The 20,014-nt window shown below is 34.9% G+C and overlaps 1 protein-coding gene across 5 annotated transcripts; it reads left to right on the top strand.

Moving 5' to 3' along the window:
- The first annotated feature begins 8,834 nt into the window (after window positions 1–8,834).
- On the top strand, window positions 8,835–20,014 carry LOC142628332 (pre-mRNA-splicing factor ATP-dependent RNA helicase DEAH10). 5 transcript variants are annotated; one of them, XR_012843018.1, is made up of 15 exons: window positions 8,835–9,031; window positions 10,138–10,276; window positions 10,456–10,502; window positions 10,626–10,706; window positions 11,222–11,438; window positions 12,129–12,546; window positions 13,170–13,373; window positions 14,757–14,917; window positions 15,464–15,649; window positions 16,324–16,555; window positions 17,877–18,076; window positions 18,245–18,379; window positions 18,639–18,844; window positions 19,053–19,095; window positions 19,315–20,014. XR_012843018.1 is itself a non-coding variant. In XM_075802431.1 (14 exons), exons 2-13 carry the CDS (start codon window positions 10,173–10,175, stop codon window positions 18,820–18,822), a joined length of 2,169 nt encoding a protein of 722 aa, XP_075658546.1. In that variant the 5' UTR covers window positions 8,835–9,031; window positions 10,138–10,172; the 3' UTR covers window positions 18,823–18,844; window positions 19,315–20,014. The 5 variants fall into 5 exon arrangements, 3 of the variants coding, with proteins under 3 accessions (XP_075658546.1, XP_075658549.1, XP_075658547.1); XR_012843019.1 differs by lacking the exon at window positions 19,053–19,095 and having other exon boundaries at window positions 17,877–18,101; XM_075802431.1 differs by lacking the exon at window positions 19,053–19,095.

Here is a 20,014-nt window from a genome sequence, read left to right on the forward strand (position 1 = left end):
TATTTTTGAATTACATTTATGGTTTTGGATCCCAGGGGAGTGGAATGATGGAGTTAAAATCTATATTTTGATATGCTTGGAAGACTTGCACTCTAACAATAATTTGCTTTCATAGTAGATTGGATTATTGTCAGATGGGTTGCTACGTCTTTAAAAGGAACATTATGAAACAAAAACGTTTCATGCCAATATGAATTTTAATATGATCCACCATTGGGATGGTGGATTGGCTAAGAGGCCATAATTTTATCATTATTGTGATATTTATGGACTTTTGGTGATCTCCCCCTCCCCCCCCCCCCCCTGCGGTGTGTTTGTTGTGATTGTGATCAATTATGGAAGTTGTATGCAAAACAGAAATAGAAATATATACCACCCACCCACCCAGGGAGCATAGAGATTGAGACTTACATGGTTCAGCTTTATACATATGTCCAGGGGTGGCATCGAGGAGAAAATTTCACTAACAAAGGTGATTACAATAGTGGCACAAAACATTCTCAAAACCCAACCCCAAATACGCCCAACGTGCTCTTTGTTACAAATAACAAAGATTACAGCTTCAAATTCGGTTTGGTGACTTTTTGTGGAGACTACCCAATCAAATAGCACTAGGCAGTACTATTGGCTTTCTCATACACAACAAGAAGAGGAAAGACAAACCATACCAAAGTCAGCAAGTGTTCTTAGTGCATGTGTGAGGGTTGAGTTCCACACCGTGAGAAAATAGTAATGAAAGTGAGCAGTTGATGGACATAGTTGGGTCTAAATCCTTCAGCTTAACCTTTTGGGTTGGAGTGGTACCCCAAAATATATCAATAGTACCTCAAAATTGGGACAAATCCTGGAACATCAAGGTTTTCAGATTTACCAAAATTTGTATGCTTTATACTGAGGGCATTGTCACAGGATGCTTGCAATGTCAGATGCTGGGAATGCCAAAAATATAGTGATGCATCAGTTTTGTAGAGTAAGTTTTATAGCTGAAATAATCTAACAACTATAATCTGCAGTACTTTCCCAAGAATGATGGTGTTATTGTAACTTTATAAGTTGATGGTATATTTGTCACTGAAGTTAGTCCCATGATGATGAAAATTACCCTAAATTGTGGCTTTGTTGATTTTTAAAATTATTTTCAAAATTGTTAGGGTATCTATTTTCTTTGACCTAAATTGTCCACAAGGTTTTTACCTTAAACTGTAGAGTACTGACAAAGCACTCTTTGTTTGCATTATTAAATACTGTCTTAACCAAATTTCCTATATCTTGTCCTCAAAGTTATGTCTAGATTTTAGTGCATTCATCCTGTATTCTATCTTTGATTGCCATTATCAATGATTTAACTAAATTACTTAGGATAATGGCTTTGTCGAGTTCAGTTGTATTTTTTAATTGCGATTAACCTATTTCAGCATTTTTTAAGAATGGATTTTACAGCTATGGATTGAATCCTGAGGTTGGTTCTGTTGGGATGCCTATTGGAGATACTAGCAGAGCAACAATGCCTCAAGAAGGCTGGCATATTCCATTGTTTAAGAAGCTTCCTAGTGGGTTGATCAGATAGGAATACCATAAATTCATACCCTATTCAAAGCCAAAATAATTTGTTGATCAGATTGAACTTTATGGAATCTCAAAGGATCTTGATGATTTTTGTTTAAATGTGAATCAAAATATTTCTCTAGCAATTCTAGATGCCTTTGGTATTTTTTTTTTTTTCCTTTTTTTTTTTTTTTGTAGTGGTCTATCTTGAAATGATCATCAATCTCAACTGGCTAAGTACATTCAATATAGAGTACAGCCGGAGGGCTGGACTCCCCGTATGTGGAGTAAATACACTGGCGTCCTGATTTGGAATGCACAGAACCCTTGGACTGGTCTTAGGGGTCAATTTTATGATCATCTCCTAGACCAAACGGCAGGTTTCTATGGCTGTTGCTGTGCTGCAGAACCAATTCATGTCCAGCTGAATCTGGCTACATGTTTTATAGATGTAATTTCTACACTAATAAGCGTTATAATTTATGAGTTTGGATTGGATTTTGAAATTCAATGAATATCTAATATTTGATGAAGTGTTTTCATAGAACACATATTGAGCCTGAATAATCTTTTAAATTCAATAAGTAGAACTGATATCTTCTTTTTGACAGATCAAAATAAAAGGTTAATAAAAAAATCTTGCAAATATGCTCATTGATGATTTTCTTTTTTGTTTTTGTGTGTGGGTTGACAAGACCAGGGGGGTGACTGAAATGCTTAAATTTCAGAAGAGACCATATATGAAACTAATGCATTTTATTAGAAGACATTCTTTGTACTTAATACTATTTAAAATGATACCATCCACAGATGGTATGTAACTTTGCAATTGTTTGCTGATCCTGCCATAGGTTGTCAATACTACATCTGGGGAGGGGAACTATCCAACATAGCTGTTGAAGCCTCGGTCTGGGATCTAGAGGGTACATGTCCATACTACAAAGATTTTGAAAATCTCTCTGCTCCAGCCAAAAAACAGTAGCCATAGTTGAGATGAAAAGTATCCAAAGTCTAAAATCCCAAACTCGGTCTACTTCCTTCTCCTCAAACTCTACCACACATCAGACTGGCATTTTTTCTAGGAACTTTTACTGGTTGCATCTGTCTGGAGGAGATTACAAGCTTCTGGAGCCATAGAGCCATACAGAAGTAAAAAAATACCTCAAGATTACATCCAAGGTTTTCATCAAAGTGTCTAATTATGAAATTGAAATGGATGTTGAAAACATGGCCAAGAAAGCTGACCCTAGAAGTTTAACATATATGAACAATTTCATGGCCAGGCAAGGTAATGGTGATTTTGATATGGCCTCAATGGAACCTGCAACTAGTGGGATTGATGAAAAACATGAGGTTGGTTTGTTCCTGAGGATTTGCAGATGTTTCACAAAGGAAAATGGTAGTTTGAAGGTTACCGAAGTAAATGGGGCCAATGTAGGAGTCGCTTTCTTCCTTGATTTTCCTTTTCATGCTTTGAAGACCAACCACAAGGAAGGAGAGGACACAATAATTCGTCTTGTTCATTACCATGGTGCGCATACTGTTCATTGAGCTGGGTAAAGAATACTCTTTTAATGTTGTTTGCAATTATGTGGAACTATAAAATCTATTGAGGTCAAGTCTTACAGAGGAGATGATAACCACAAATTCTCGGAATGCTGGAATGAAATTCCAACTTTACATGCTCATTTGTCGTGTTTTTGCTTTGAGAAACATTTATTACTTAAAATTTTCACCAGTGTTTCCAGGAATAAAGCAGCTGAACAAATTGGGAGAAGCTTCAAATTTTCTGCCAATGTTACCTAGTTTTCTTAAAGAAAAGATGCTTTAATATTTTCCTTCGGTATATTTAAGAACAGATCTTTAGATTTGTCTTAACTTCCCAACAAATTGGATGGGAACAAGTGCCAGAGTTGGCCATTTGTCTGATAAGTTTATAAGGATATGAGGCACAATTATGGTTGGATATATTGTTGACCAATGGCTTAATTGTAGATTCAAATAAATGGGCTTTTGCTCTTGCAATAATCGAATAAAGCTTCAGCAACTAGATGGAAGAATTAAGCTGTAATGCTTGTTTCTTGATCCTCTATTTCGTCTTGCTCTTGTAATTCTTGCAACCTATTGTGGTTGGAAAATGAGGCATAACAGCAGCCAAAGATGTAAGAATTAAGCTATAATCCTTCCACATTGATCCTACTATCACTTTTTGTTGATTACTCTCCCCACATCCCCCCTCTTTACCCAGATCCTCAAGACAAAATGATCTTACTACTACTAACTTATTATTATTATTTGCTTCCACAAGCAAGATACAGTATATGTTCAATTTCTGTGAGGTATTAGATTTAGTAGGTTTTGACGTTTTGTGATAAGCTGATATCCTTTGTTTTTTTCATTAGCCATCTATCCAGGTTCTAACTTCTAAGTCCTCTATTAAATATAAGTGCAATGCAGGATCTCCAATGGAACAAGAGACACTGCATAAGAACTTGGCATTGGAAAGTGAACAGTTGCTGCATAAGAACTTGGCATTGGAAAGTGAACAGTTGCTGAAGGGGTGCAACTGAGATAGTAGTGAGTTCCTACTTGTATTTTGAGTATGTGAATTCTTTTTAGATTTGATCCCTTACCTTATCTTTTTCTTCTTTTCTTATTTTAGTTCACAGTGGGTTTTGTCCTCTGTCGTTAGAGTTTCTCACCTCAATTTTGTTGCACTGTACAGTTCTGTTTATTCAGAGACGCATACAGCAGAAAGGGGTTGCAGTTGATTATCATTTCTGATGTTTGTGGAGAATGTTGGCAACTTTATGATAGTAATTATGTATAACTAACAAGACAGAGATTGAGGTTGTGGAGAACAAAGTATTCATGCTTATCAAATAGAACTTTAGTGATTATACTTTTGTCAGGAATGGAATTATAAACATTTGCTCCAAGCGCAGGGATTTGGAGGATTTGATCAAAGTCTTCAGTTGGATGTCTCAAAGGAACTCAGTCTCATGGAACTCCTTAATTGCATCTTTTGTCCTTGTGGGCTGGCTCCAAGGCACTACAAATGTATGAAGAGATGAGGTTGGAACGCATACAGCCAACCGGTGTTACATTTCTTTCATTTCTGCCATGTTGGCTTAGTTGAAAGGGGCATGGAGTTGTTGGAATCCACAGCTAAAGATCATGGGTTGAGTCCAAGATAGGAACACTGTGCTTGTGTTGTTGACTTGTTGGGTTGGGTAGGACTTCTTACTAAAGCAAAACATTTTATTGATGGATTACCTGAGAATTTGCAAGCATTGCTTGGTTCTTGTAGCATTCATGGTGATTCAGAGATGGGAATATATGCTGCAGATAAGTTTTTTCAGCAACACCTAAAAGCCCAGCACCCTATATTTTATTGTCCACTATCTATTTTCTTCTGAAGGGAGATGGAAAGAGAGAGTAAGGACTACTAAGAGAATGAGGGAAATGGGGTGGCAAAAGAAAGAGGTATGAGTTGGATTGAGATTGAAAAGAAATTCCAAAGCTTTGTTGTTGTGGACAGAATGCATGCATAATATGGAAACATATATGGGGTTCTGGCTGAGTTGTTTAGACACATGACAGATGAGGGGATAAGCTCCACATAAGAGGCTCATTCTCTATAACTTGGATAAAAGAATAATAGTAGCATATTAGAATATAACTCTCTGGAAATCAACCAATTTGCAAACTCTAATGCATAAACTCTAATAGTAGTATGAAATCAGATTAACATTAACTTTATGTATATAAAAGCACTTGGTCATTTTTTTTCTCTCCTTTGATACTTTTGGTGTAGTTTACTTGTGATGATTGTGAAGCATTTGGCTATTTTCTTATTTTCTTTTAGAACAACAGAAGTTATGGGAGAAGTTAACCCCATCAATCATCCATTTTCCCATCATTGTTGATTAATTCAAAGGCATTCAACGTGTTTGTGAACAAAAAGAGTCATTCAAAGTGTTTCCATTTATAAAGTTCCTCTTTTTTTTTTTTAATTTAAAATACTTGGTTTATTCAAAATAATGATAACCTTATATTTGACCCTAAGTCTTTTATCTCTCTCAGGTTTATGTATGCGCACTTTTATTGGATTGCACTGAGGAGGCATTAGAATGGAATATTAGATAAGTTCCGGTGAGAGACTTTACAAGAATTATAGTATGATTCAAACCTCACATGAAGTGGTTGTTATCTAAGAAATTGTTGTAAAAAAAAATTCTTTTGTAATTGAAACTGTATTTATAATTTGTATAATTCTATGTGAGATTCAATTTACAGTTTTTTTTTTAATTATTAATTTACTACTTCATAAAAAATGTTACGTATATTTTCTTGGTTTTAAAGGTAGTTGCTAAATTTTAAATTTAAGTTTTTTCTTAAACTTTTGTTATGGATGTGTAGTAAGTGACTAACTTTTAGGAATAAAAAACTAAATTTTAGGATTATACAAAAATTGATAACTTCCCTAAATAAATAAAAACAACAGCAACAACAACAAAATTAAAACCGTGGATCTTGGAGCCTAACAAAAATAATAATAATTGTAGGGGCAGAATGGCCAAAATACGCTTTTGGGCCTTGGGCCTAATTTGGGGGTATTTGCCTGTCCAAGAAGGGCTTTGAAGCCCACGAATAAACTATTGTTGAAAAGGTCAATAGGGATTATCCGAGGAGGAGCATCTCCTCTGCCAAGCCAGGTGAAGATCGTACGACGTGTCAGGATGTTTGGAAGGAAATTCTGGAAGGTCCATTGGGTGGAGATATATTCTACAAAAACTATAGAGAGGAATAACGAATGAGAAATATCTTGAAGAAAGCTGCTACCACCGCATTAAAGGCTCTGCACCTACCTCTCTGGTCACATTAATGGGGAAATGACCTCTGAACAATGGTGATCAGCCTTACAGCTACTATTTGAAGATTTCAAGAGGGTGGTGGATGGGACAAGTATCTAATTGGGTGATCTGTGCTACACGTGGAGGAGGAAAGGAGGAAAAAGAGTGATATAAGAGAGCGAAAGAGGCATTAGAGGAGGGGAGAGCAAGAAAAGAAAAGGAAAAACGTACTGTATACATCATCTTTAATTTTAATCTATTGTTTGAAAAAGGAAAAGCAATATAAGACATCCTTAGCTTACGTCCGAGGAGGATTTTCTGTTATTTTTATCCATCGATTGTGTAAATAGTGGCAATCTAGCCCACCATATGTTGTCCAATATCCATAAAACTTAGGTTTCAAGCTCACGCTCTACAAATTTCATTGTATAACGCTTTTTTGGCCTAAACCCATCACGTAGTTGGGTCAGGATACAAATTGTGCACTTACAATAATAATAATAAAACAAAAAAAAAAAGTAGTTGCTAAATTTTAAATTTAAGCTCTTTTTAACTTTGTTATATATGTGTAGAAAGTGGCTAAATTTTAGAATTAAAAAACTACATTTTAGGAATAAACAAAAATTGATAACTGCCATAATAAAATTTTTTTTAAAAAAAATACAACAACACCAAAAAATAAATCTAAGTGGATCCTAGAGCCTTTCCTTTAACAAAAAAAAAAAAATCTAAAACTAAAACAAAAAAATTGTGAGACTTTGTTATGGATGTGTAGTAAGTGGCTATAAATTTTAGTATTTAAGATAAGTTACTCTCATCAACTAATCAGAATTTGCTCTTAAAAAAATATAAGAAACAATTGAGGAAAGAGGTGTAAATAAAAGTTTAGATAAATGAATCATTTAAAAATGAAGTAATTTTTTTCTATACTTCACTAAAAACAAAAAAAAACAAAAAAGTTTAGATATGTCCATAAATATGGGACTGAATTTAGTACTGATAATAGAAAGGAATAGATATAGATTTTAACAATTTTAACTTAGTAATACTATTATTTAAGCATATTTTATATTTTAGATGGTAGACTTGATCCAATTAGGTGTTGGAAAAAAAAAAAAAACTGCTTCTAGGCACAATCCAATTGGCCTTGCACTCTAGCTAACTACAACTTGAACTTGGTCTTACAAAAAGGCATGATTTTGTTTTAAAGTGTGTCAAATGAGTCTGACAAATTTAATTTAAATTTATGTAGAAATAAGGAAAATAAAATTTAGACATTTTCTAAATTATATTTCCGCCACATTGATTTAACAAACATAGCCTAAATCTATATATATTCTTAAAACTTCTACCTAAAATAATTATTTAATAATTTTAGGAAGTGTAAATTATTTCTTCTATTTTACAAACTCTTACTCGACTAAACTTAGCACATGCTTCCATTTTTACTAAAATTTTATTTCAATTGCACATATTATTACAATTCTTTCATGTGGTTTGTTCAAAATTAGTTCAATTTTTTAAGGTTTTAGTACACCCTATTTGTGACAAGGAAATATCTATTGCTTAATGTGTATGCATGTGCACTGAACACTATAAATTGATTCCTACATTAACAAAGTTGCCAAAAATAAGATAATAATTATGGAATATTAGCCTTTGAGCATGCACTTACGCACATGCGTAAAAGCTCTTTTATTTTGTTGGATAAAGGTTAATAATTTGCATTCATTATAATTTAGGATTATTACATTTTCTAATAAAAAAAACATAGAGGCGTGATAAAAATTTATATCATCTGCAAACGCATAATACTCATCACACCCTAAGTTTTTTTTGTGATTGGAAAAAATAGTAATCCCAAATTATATTGGATACAAATTATTTATCTTTATCCAACAAAATAGAAGAGCTTCTGAGCGTTATTAAAGTCTTGTATTTCTTTTTTCTAACAGAAACAATATATTTACCTTTTTTTTTATAGAAGAGAAAAATATATGTACTTAAATATACTTCCTCTTTAGGTTTTTCAAGACGTATAAAAGGTAAATTATTTGTGAGGTACTGAAAATAAATTTCAACCACAAATTATATTATTTACAAAATATCTTACTTTATATAATACTAATTGAATATAAAATTCATTATGTTTCCTTAAAAAAAATACTAAATTTAAAATACTTTCAAATAACAAATATAGATAGCTTAATATATTTAAAAAAATATAATATATTGTATCAACTATAATTTGTTATAAAATATTTTAAGAAGGGTTTAAATTATTATAAAACTCTTTATCAAATTTTCAATTAACTTTAAATTATGGTATAATAATAAAAAAGTAAAATTTATGTTATAAAAACACAAATGTTTTTTTGATCAATATAAAAACACAATTTAGTCCCTAAACAGAGTGACAGACGTTACTCACTTTTTAACTCTCTCCCTTCTCTTTTCTCCTCTCTGACATAAACCTCTCTTCTCTCTTCTCACTCTTATCTCAAACCTCTCTTCTCTCTCTCTCAAATCACCACTATAACAACGCCGAAACATCATCATCATCGAGACCTACAGACACCAATCAACGGTTAACCTGAGTTCCTGCTACTGTATTTGAGGTTTGGCTTGGGGTAAGTTTGGTTGCAAGGTTTGATTTGGTTTTTTTTTTTTTTTTTGGAATTAGTGGTGGGAGTTTTCTGTTCGTGGGTCTCGCTAATGATGGGTTTGGGTTTGAGAAGAGGTGGGTTTTGTTGAATTTTCTAGTGTTTTTGGGATGGGGTTTGTGATCTTGTGGTGGGTTTTCAGTTTAGTTGTTTGGGTGGCTGGAATTGGTTTGGTTTGGTTTGGTTTGGCCGTGGGTTTCGGGTCTGGTTTGATTTGGGTGGCTGTGACCGTGGGTCTGCGGTGGTTGGGTTCTTATTTATGAATTTGGTTTTGGTTTTGTGGTGGTGGGCTTTGTAATGATGGTGGTGAGGCGGTGGTTGTGGTCTTGACAAGTGGATTTATGGGTTGTGGTGGGTTTTTTTTGGGTGCGATTGGAGTTCAAACTATGGGTTATGTTGTGAGTCAGGGCGTCTATGGTTGTGGACCTGCGGTGTTGTGGTTTGGTAGTTGTGGGTCTTTGCCGTCTAAGTTTTCGTCACAGTGGTGGTTTGACAGAGAAGAAGAGGTCTAAGATAGAGTGAGAGAGACGAGAGAGAAGAAACAGAGAGAACAACGCTTTGTTCCAACAATAATGATTTCTAGAAAACGATCCTTTTCTTAAAAAAAATATGTTTTCTATTTCATTTTCCTAACCTTAAATAAGTTAAAAAACAAGTTATTATTATTATTATTATTTTTTTTTTTTTATAGCTTATTAGAAGATGGAGTTGTTTTTCAAAAAATTTAATAAAAAATAATTTTAAAAATAAGTCATAATTTTTATATTGACTAAAAATAATTTTTTTATTTATTTTTTTAATATTATTAAACTCTGAAAAATATAAAAAATTATCTTCATACAGTATTTTTCATTGAAACAAATGGAATGCAAGTGAAAAACTACCCTTACTGATGCCGTTTAGGGACTCAGTTGTGCTTAGAGACTATATTGGTTAATTTTGAGAAATTGTGGGCCTGTTTGGCATTAGTCCAATCCTCAGGGGTAGTGGATGAAATTTACCCTTATTTTTATTTAAAACTCTGAGCTTCATCAACTTTTAACTAACCCCATCTCTCTTCTCATTCTCTTCAGTCTTCATCACGCAGAACACACAGCCTCCTCTCACTATGCCTTCAATGGCGCAAGGAGGTCTCAGAAACTTTACAGAAAACCCTAACCAACTCAACCGCAAGTTCCCTAACCATGAAGCTAAAGTTGACCCCTCTTCCAGGTTTGTTTTTTAAAGCTTAGTTTCTGTTTGGTTGCTAAGAAAATTTGCATTTGTCCTTCAAATTTCTGAGAAAGAAAAAAGGATATATAAAGTTTAAGTCTTTTCAGTTATGTTTTGTAGATAAACGAATAAAAATTGACCCTTTTTTTTGTTTAATTTTTATAAAAATTATAATGCAGGAAGCAAAAGATTGCACAACATAGAAAGTCTCTTCCAATCGCTTCGGGTATTTGACTTGTTACACTGTTGCTTTCTGGGTTTTTTTTTTGCTGTTTTTTTAGTTTAAAGTTTCAATCTTTGTTTTTGGGTTTTGCTTATTAATGGGGTTGTTGTTTTTTGTTTTTCTTAGTTGAGAAAAGACTAGTTGATGAGGTGAGAAAGAATGATACTTTGATTATTGTTGGTGAAACTGGAAGTGGAAAAACTACCCGTAAGTTTACTTGTCTAGAAAGAATGTTATGGTATTATTATTATCAATAAATGGTGTATTGTGTGATTGGTGCATGATAAATGCGGTGTCAGCGATGGACTATGTGAAAGTAATGTTGCTCCAATCACAACTTGTCACGTTAGCGAGTTGTGAAAAAAGGCATGTCCCTAGTATAGTGTCTTTTTACCCCCCAAAAGTACACTGAGCGATTTTAGTTCTTAAAGTTTAAAGTAATCGCCTTTAGTCAACAAGCTTAAGATGATCACTTTTATTTGCGGAAAAACTTCAAAGTAATTGATTTTATTCCCGGACACAGCTTAAAGTGATTGCTTTGTAGTCTATAATGTTTCTAATGGAATGATAACTTGTCAGTTTTTGGTTTGGCCATGTAATCTAAAGGACTAAGAGCGATCACTTTAAACTTTTATGGACTAAATTGCTCATGGGTTACCAACTATATATTTATGCCTTTTTAAAAAAAAAAAAAAAATGATGCAGTAGTTTTTATTTTGTAGAGTTGCCACAGTTTCTATTTAACGCGGGATTTTGTCGGGATGGGAGGACTATTGGGATTACTCAACCTAGACGTGTTGCAGCTGTGACCGTTGCCAAACGGGTTGCTGAGGAATGTGATGTGCAGTTGGGGCAAAGAGTTGGGTACTCCATTAGATTTGATGATACGACTTCTGGCTCGACTAGGATCAAATACATGACGGATGGGTTGCTATTGAGGTAAAAAAGTGTCACCACTTGGTTTCCTGTTTGTCATTGTGTCACATTTTCACCTAGAAGCTGCATTTAGAAATTTTTTATGATTTGTGGTGGTAATTGTAATGACCTAGGGAAAAGTGCTAGTCACATTTGCGCTATACCTCAAAAGGACTAGCACAGATGTGGCTAGCACTTTTCCTTGGGTCGTTACAATAAAATTTGAAACTGTATTTTGATTAATGTGTTGCTTATTGGCTGGTGTCTCGATTTGGAAAGGTGGTGTGGATATTGGTTTTGTAGTACTATTGTTCGAACCTGGATGCTACTAGAGATGTGAAAATATTATATCATTTGATGAAGGATATAATGGATCATAATATAAACTAGCATAGGTTTCAAAAAAAATTTCATTACACTAATTTATGACCAGCATAAATAATGTATTAAAGTTTGTGGGTTCGTTGGGTGAATAGATCAACCAAGGATTGGTAAAAATCAGGCCGTGGAATATTAGAAGGAAAAAAGAGCTAACTAAGTACTCAGAATCCTGTGAAATGTTTTTGGTAAAAAAAGGGATTGTGTTGTGAAGTTGGCCTGGAAGTTCAAAATATCATATTTTTTGCTTTGTTGTAAAAGGGTTTGTCAATATGACTTTCTATCCCCTGAGATCTTCTCATGTTTGAACTGATATGAGTTTTGATGCATTCACAGGGAAGCACTGTTGGATCCATATCTCTCTAAGTATTCAGTGATTATTGTTGATGAAGCCCATGAGAGGACTGTCCATACTGATGTTTTGCTGGGCTTGCTTAAAAATGTGCAAAAAGCAAGGTCAAAAACTTCCAATGACCACCTTAATATTGAAAACAAGAGGACAAATGATCGCACTTTACTGGATAAAGATAATGAAGATCAGGCCATTAGTTTTCTCAAGCAGTGCCAAGGCAGCAAATTCCCTCCATTAAAGTTAGTCATCATGTCTGCCAGCTTGGATGCACGTGGTTTCTCTGAGTACTTTGGGGGTGCAAAAGCTGTTCATATCCAGGGTCGACAATTTCCTGTGGATATTTTTTACACTCATTATGCTGAGCCAGATTATTTGGATGCAGCCTTAATCACCATATTCCAGGTTCGTATATAGCTTTCCTTTTTGTGTCTCAATTAGCTCAACTTCTGCATGAAAGTTATTCAAATTTTGTCACTGAGTTTCTTTGGTCATTTGAATTTTTTTTGATCTTGACAAAGGGTAGTTTGCATTATCAAGCATTCGTATTTTGTAGTGAGGCTGTTTATAATTTACTTAAGTTGTTAACTTTTATGTTTTTAAATTCTTTTCGTGTTCTTTGATGTGATTCTATCACTTAAATGAGTTGAGTTCTATCGCGAAGATTGTTATTAAGAACAATTTAACAGAAACCAGTCTTTTCCCTAGCATTTTTCTCCTCCAAATGTACCACATCAAGCTTAAAGGTATAGCATTCCACATATCAAGACTTTGATGTCGTTTGAAGCTGTGTCCCTAGCAGCCCAAAAGCTCTCTGACCCAAGAGATCCAGAAGATTTTGAAAACTAGCAACCAAAACTCCTTAGCAATAACACAATAGCAGTTTTTTTTTTTTTTTTTACTTATCAAAAAAATAAAACTGTCTTCCTATTTGATTTTCACATGCAGTACCAATCAACAACAATTTTTAGTTTGTGCTTTTTTAAATTCTGACTTTAAAATTATACTCGTGTGTTTTCTTCTTGTAGATTCATCTGGAGGAGGGCCCTGGTGACATACTTGTATTTTTGACCGGGCAAGAAGAGATTGAATCTGTTGAAAGACTTATCAAGGAACGACTTCAACAATTACCTGAAGGTAGACAAAAGTTGTTAACTGCTCCCATATTTTCGGCTCTTCCATCAGAAAAGCAGATGCGAGTTTTTGCACCAGCTCCAACCGGTTTGCGTAAGGTTGTTTACTGTTGCATGTCAGCTTTTATTTAGTGTCTTGTGCAAAGATTTAATTTGATGCTCGTTGATTTTTAATATCTATGATACTTTTAAATTACCTGAATCTGGGAAATGTGATGATTTTTTAGGCAGTGAACATTGATCCTATTTCAAATGTAAGCCATAGCTGTTGTGCCTAATGCCATTTGGCATCCAGAATGTTTACGCATCAAGACAGCATTGTGTTGTAGAACTCCTTCATTGAGCAGACCAGCCAGTCTGCCCTTGGGGTGATTATTTTTTTTGAATTCTCAGATAACAGAACTGTCAGCATCCCTGACACCACTGATAACTTCTATAATTTCTAATTTTCTATAGATTTTACTAAAAAACATCACTGTTACCATCCATTTTAACACAACTGTGACTACCTCAACCATTATTGGTCTTTTTCTTTTTCTTTTTTGTGTTTCTTAGCTAACTAACATTGTTAATAGCACCTTTTACGATCACCACTGCAATTGCTGTCACCACCACTTACTCTACTACACTGCACCTACCACCTTTGCCATAGCACCACATTAGCTGCTATTAGTGCTGCTTCTGCAGCTGGCTGTACATCCAAAAAAGCTAACATGATGCCCACCTTTTCTAAACCTTTTTGTACATTATCATTGCTGCTGCCACTAATATGCCACCTTTGTCACTTCTCCTGTTATTGCTTCACTGCTATGAGTAACAGTTTCTTTCACTACTGGCCCTGTCACTACCAACTGCTGCATTTGCCACCGTCACTCTATCCATCTTTATATTGTCTGGCCTTCAAGGGTCTGCACAGCCATCACCACGATAGCCCTGCTAATGAAACTGCAATCGTTATTGGAATGAATTCTTAAAATAAACTGACACATGACAACTTATCTACGTTTTATTCTTATGACCGAAGAAATTAATTGAACTTTGTCAATTAGCCAGCTGACTGAATTTTACATTGTTAAATGTGAGAGCCACTTCTGTTATGTAATGTTTTTGTGTTATTGAGATATAATATATAACAATACTAAAGCCATCACAGAATGAGTTATGATATCTAATCAAGACTATATGTTCTTTTTTAAGTTGTAGTGAAAACTACAGACTGATTGGTTAAACAGCATGCCTCCTCCCTCCATGAAAATATGATATATTTTGAAATTCTTTTAGCCCTCTGTTATAGTTCCAAGCATAAATGACCCAACTATACTTGGAAATGTCTTTAGATAATCTTGCAGCTGGTAATCTAGCTTTTTTTTATCTCCCCTTTTTATTTCCAAATTGTCATTCTGTTTGTAATAATTAGTCTTTTTTTTCTTTTTTTTCCGTTTTGACTAACAATTTAATCTTGTCAATGCATTGGTTTTTTAGGTAATATTAGCAACAAACATTGCTGAGACATCAGTTACAATACCTGGAATCAAGTATGTTATAGATCCTGGATTTGTAAAAGCACGCTCCTATGATCCACTCAAAGGGATGGAATCTTTGATTATTGTTCCAACATCTAAATCTCAAGCTCTTCAAAGGAGGTAAGCATAGTGGAGCAGTTGAGTTTGTATGATGATCATGAAGAAGGTTTAACTGATTTTTAATTGCTTGGCGATTAATTTTATCTTGCACGCTTATTTACTAAATTTACAACCATCTTCGTCACCAATTGAGCTTCTGCTTCTCTTTTCACTTAATCATGGGTCCCTGCTTGTTATAACAACAGTTGCCTCTATGAATTGAGTGTTTGACTTAATAGGATCTTGCTTATATCTTAACAACACCTGTACTCTGTAGTCTCCAATTGAAATTCCTTTCAATTAATACAAGGTTTTGTTTGCCAAAAAAATTGTGACATAGATTATTACTTGTAGTTGTACTATTAATTTGAATTTGGACACCAGCCATGTATACCCTGTTTCTATTATCTTCGTCTTCATGCATGCATATGGTTATTTCTCTTTCTTCCTCGTTTCTTTTTTCTTTTTTTGGTGTTCTGATCCCACGGTTAGATTGGTATTCCCATGGAAACTTAGAAGGATGTTTATGCACATTAATCCAGGATGACTACTGATATCCTACTGCAGTGGACGTGCAGGGCGTGAAGGACCTGGAAAGTGCTTTCGTCTCTACCCGGAGGGTGAATTTGAGAAACTTGAGGATTCAACAAAGCCAGAGATCAAGCGGTGCAACCTCTCTAATGTCATTTTGCAGCTCAAGGCTCTGGGTGTCGACGATATTCTTGGGTTTGACTTCATGGAGAAACCATCAAGGTAAACATTTGTAGACGTTTCAGCATTTTTGGGTGTGTGCAGGTTTATGTATTATGATGACTTGAACCCCTAAAATTTAAGACTTGACTTGGATTATTTTTGGCTGTATGCATCTTCTTAATTAGCTCCATCTGAGAAAAACCCCAAGCCAACCTATTAATTCATTTGAAAAAATATGTAAAATGTCAGGAAGTAAAATAGAGTGAAAATGTACTTGGGTTGATTCCAGCAGTTGCAGATTCGTTGTAGCTGACTATTATGAGAATCATTATTACTTAAGTGCACATCTGTAATGGCTTCATATTTGTATATAAAACTGGCTTGAGGTTTCAGTGAGATGCTTTGGCGGTCTTCTGAATCTTTTTCTGTTTTCTTTAATTGGTAAGTTATAATGCGCCAAGTGGCTCTTGATACCTTGACTTTGTCCTCCATCCCATTCTTAGGGGATGAGGTGCCATTTGAGCTAGAGACCTCAATAGCTTGGTAGTCTCTGTTTCTCAATGCTGCTACCTCTTGGAATCTGTATTGGTTTCTAGAAGGCATGTAGCTATTCTTATGATCTTCATTTTATAATCAGTTATGTTGTCCCCCCCCCCCCCTCCCTCTTTTTCTTTTTGCTTTATTATCTTTCAACGATGTCCATTGGTACATGATTCTTTTGCATTTTTGAGCAGGGCATCTATTGTCAAATCACTGGAGCAGTTGTACTTGCTAGGTGCTTTAACAGATGAGTGTAAGCTATCAAATCCAGTTGGCCATCAAATGGCTCGGCTCCCATTAGACCCTATTTATGCCAAAGCTCTTATCCTGGCTAGTCAGTTCAACTGCTTGGAAGAAATGTTGATAACTGTTGCCATGCTTTCCGTGGAATCTATTTTTTACACTCCTCGTGAGAAGTTAGAAGAGGTATGTGTGCATATCAACTAATGTATTTGTTAAAGACATTGGGTTTATGTTAATGTAATGGCCCAAGAGGCCCAACATATTGTAAGCCCATATAGGGTAACCCTAGCTCTTATATAACCTAATAGGGTTCATTGTAATAAATAATTGAGAATATAGTAAAGATGTAGCTGTAGGGTTTTATCTCGTGGTTGACCGAACCACATAACTCTTGTGTTCTTCTCCCTTTCAACTTTCCCAAGGATATTGACTTATGAGAATCCACATAATGTAAAATTCGATAAAAGAGCGACAGGTTGAGTAATTAAACGCCCAAAACTTCATTGACTCTTCTGCTCATAAAGCAACATGATGTTTGCCTATTGCAATCGATGCAGACGCATGAGATAGACTCGTAGATCTTGAATCATGACATCTTTATTTTTATTTTTATTTTTATTTTAAACAGTAGTGGCCTGCAAGAAATAGGATGGAGATGGCGGCTGTGAGAAGTTGTGAAGGATTTTCAGATTTGTGGTTTTGGAGAAATCAAAGGACAGATTGTGGAAGCAGTTGAAGACCACAAGAAAGTGGCTCTGATACCATGTTAAAATTAAAGATGAAATAGAAGAGTATGTGGAAGCAAGCGAGAAAGAGAGAGAACAAGAACACACAAGGGTTTTCGTGGTTGGGCCTAACAGCTTATGTCCATTGTGTAAAGCCCTAATGGCTTCATTGTTAGAATATGATGAAGTATAGATTACAATGAGCCCAATAGGATTTATATAGGAGTAGAATCTAGGGTTAGCCCTAGATGGGCTTTACACTAAATTTGGCCTCTTGGGCCATTACATTAACATAAACTCAATATCTTTAACAGCATTCCTTATTATCTCCTCATTGGTATTATAGTTGGGCAATAATACTTTAATGACTGAATGAATGCCTTGATATTATTTGCATTAGCCAGATGTTAAGTAATATAAGCAAGTGGTAATTAGCGAGATTTTCAATCTATAGCTCTGATGGTTCAGTTTGGTAAAGCTATTAGATATAGCCAAAGGGCCCAGTAATATTATGTGGATCTGTTGAGTAGGAGTTCAATACTTCAATGAGTAGTAGGAACATTAGTCTTGGCAAGAATTGTGGAATGTAGTTGCAGATTAAGTCATTTATGGAACTCTTTGATATGGATTTATTATCAGCTATTTTGTGTGTATATTAGAGAGGACTATTGCAGCTCCTTGTTGCTTTGATGTGATTGAACCCCACCCTCCCCCCCTAATCCCCTTTTTCTCAATAGTTCTTTCAGCTGAAAGTTCCATGTTATTTCTATATTGGTCAGGCAAGAATTGCAACAAAATGCTTTTCAAGTCCGGACGGAGACCACCTTACTATGATTAATGTGTATCGTGCATCAAATGAGTTCTTAGAGAAGAAAACGGTAGGGCTTAGCAAGGAGAAGAGTGAAAAAATTCTGAGGAAGTGGTGTAAGGATAATTTTATCAACAGTCGTTCTCTGAGGCATGCTCGTGATATTCACGGGTCAGTTTACTATCATCCTTGTCAGGTTTATATCTAATTTCTTATGTCTTGTTTTCAAAATGATATTCTGTCAAATGGTCTCAAACCTTCAGAACTTACTATCTGATCTGTTATAGTTTCTATCGCATCGAATCTGCATTCTTAAGTTTTTTAGGTGCTTTGTTGTAGTCAAATTCAAGGGCATGTTGAACAAATGGGTCTTTGTGTGGCTTCTTGTGGAGATGACATGCTTCAGTTCCGCAGATGCCTTGCTGCTTCCTTTTTCATCAATGCAGCTTTGAAGCAGCCTGAGGGAACATACAGGTATTGGATGTCACCTTGACACAAATGATATTTTAAATTCATTTGGCAAATCTTCAAGGTTTCATTTCTGTTTATAACCCTTTAATGAGGTCAACCTTCACTATTTGAGGGTGTTCCTTTAGGGTTTTTTTTTTTAATGTTTTTATTTTATGGATAGTCACTATATTTGACCTTCACTTGTCATATGTTTGTATTTTTGGTTGATATAAAATGGTCTGTTCTTAATTAGACTTCTCATATTTACCGGATTGATTGACAGGGCTTTGGCAAGCGGTCAGGTGGTGCAGATCCACCCTTCTTCTGTGTTATTCCAGGCTAAACCAGAGTGTATTATTTTCAATGAACTAGTCCAAACTAATCATAAATACATCCGCAACATAACCAGAATCGATTACTTGTGGCTATCTGAGCTGGCTCCTCAGTATTATTGCATGCAGAATTAAATCTTGGTGTAAATACTAACAGGTAAGACCACGAATTGTCTCAATTTATTTGACTTTCTGTGGATGATCTTTTTGGGTGCATTATTTAGATGGTTATGTCTATCACCCTTGGAATGCTTAATTTATCATGAATATAATCAGAAAATCCAACCATGTTCTATCTGTATGGGTCCAGGCCTAAATCAATTAGATAAAAGCAAACTCTAAGCCACTTTTACTAACACATGTAGGCATGGGAGGTTGCTTCCCATATTGGCTCTTCAATGTCAGAAGGTAAACTTGGTTGGATAGCTGTACTGTACTAATCAAAATCTCACCCTTTTCTAAAAACCAATAGGATATATAATTTAGATGGGGAAATTTTAAAATTTTGGAGTTACTCTATGAGTCACCTTTGTTAAAAAATGCTCCTTAAAAAATAAATTAATGCCAAAAAATTTAAAGAATGCCAAATGCTGCAGTTTAATTTTTAAAATTTTTCTACCGAAACAGGGGAAAAAAGGTTAGAGAATTGGCATTCTTTAGCGGATATTATTCATTGTTCAGAGAAGTGGCTGTATTTTGATGAATCTCCCTAGAAGGTTGAAATCGATGGTTCTGAGATCATTTGCTTGACAATGACTTTTCAATCTTGTCCAGCCACTAGTTTCTGGCTGCTGTTTCATGCTATTCACAATGAGGAGCTTATTTACCCTTGGTTCTCATTCATCTATGGACATTGTGACCAATGTGACGGAAGGTTTTTTACTGTGGCTTTTGTATCATAAGATGTAAAAGCAAGCATGCTTTTACTTATAGCCTATAAGCATCTAAGCAGACTGAATAAGTTGCAGCTTTTTGAGTGCCTTTTACTTGCTTTGACATACGTACATGTTTCAGTTTAGAACACGACTACAGTTGATCCAGACGGGATTGTGGCAGCCTTGAGCATTGTGTGAATAACTGAGTCATCCAGCCAGAATGGTTTGAAAGATAGCAGGAATTAAGCTCAGTTTGCCCTTGTATTATTTAATTTTGTTTTAGGAATACAGACATTGCTCTTGAATGTCGATGATGCTTTATGTAAATTTATAGCAATTTTATAAACTTATTGACCTCCTTATCTTTGTAGAACCTCAAGTCTAATCAAATTATAAAGGATCAAGTTTGATGAATCCAATGAGGCCAATCCCTTTTGCGCCGGTGATAGAAA

Source organism: Castanea sativa, chromosome 3 (genome assembly GCF_040712315.1).
Source record: "Castanea sativa cultivar Marrone di Chiusa Pesio chromosome 3, ASM4071231v1".
Lineage (NCBI taxonomy): Eukaryota > Viridiplantae > Streptophyta > Magnoliopsida > Fagales > Fagaceae > Castanea > Castanea sativa.

Coding starts and splice junctions, on each gene's coding strand:
- LOC142628332 (XM_075802431.1), top strand. CDS start 10,173: ATGCCTTCAATGGCGCAAGGAGGTCTCAGAAACTTTACAGAAAACCCT. Junction 13,374..14,756: donor CTCCAACCGGTTTGCGTAAG/GTTGTTTACTGT, acceptor TTGGTTTTTTAG/GTAATATTAGCAACAAACAT. Junction 18,077..18,244: donor CATGCTCGTGATATTCACGG/GTCAGTTTACTA, acceptor GCTTTGTTGTAG/TCAAATTCAAGGGCATGTTG.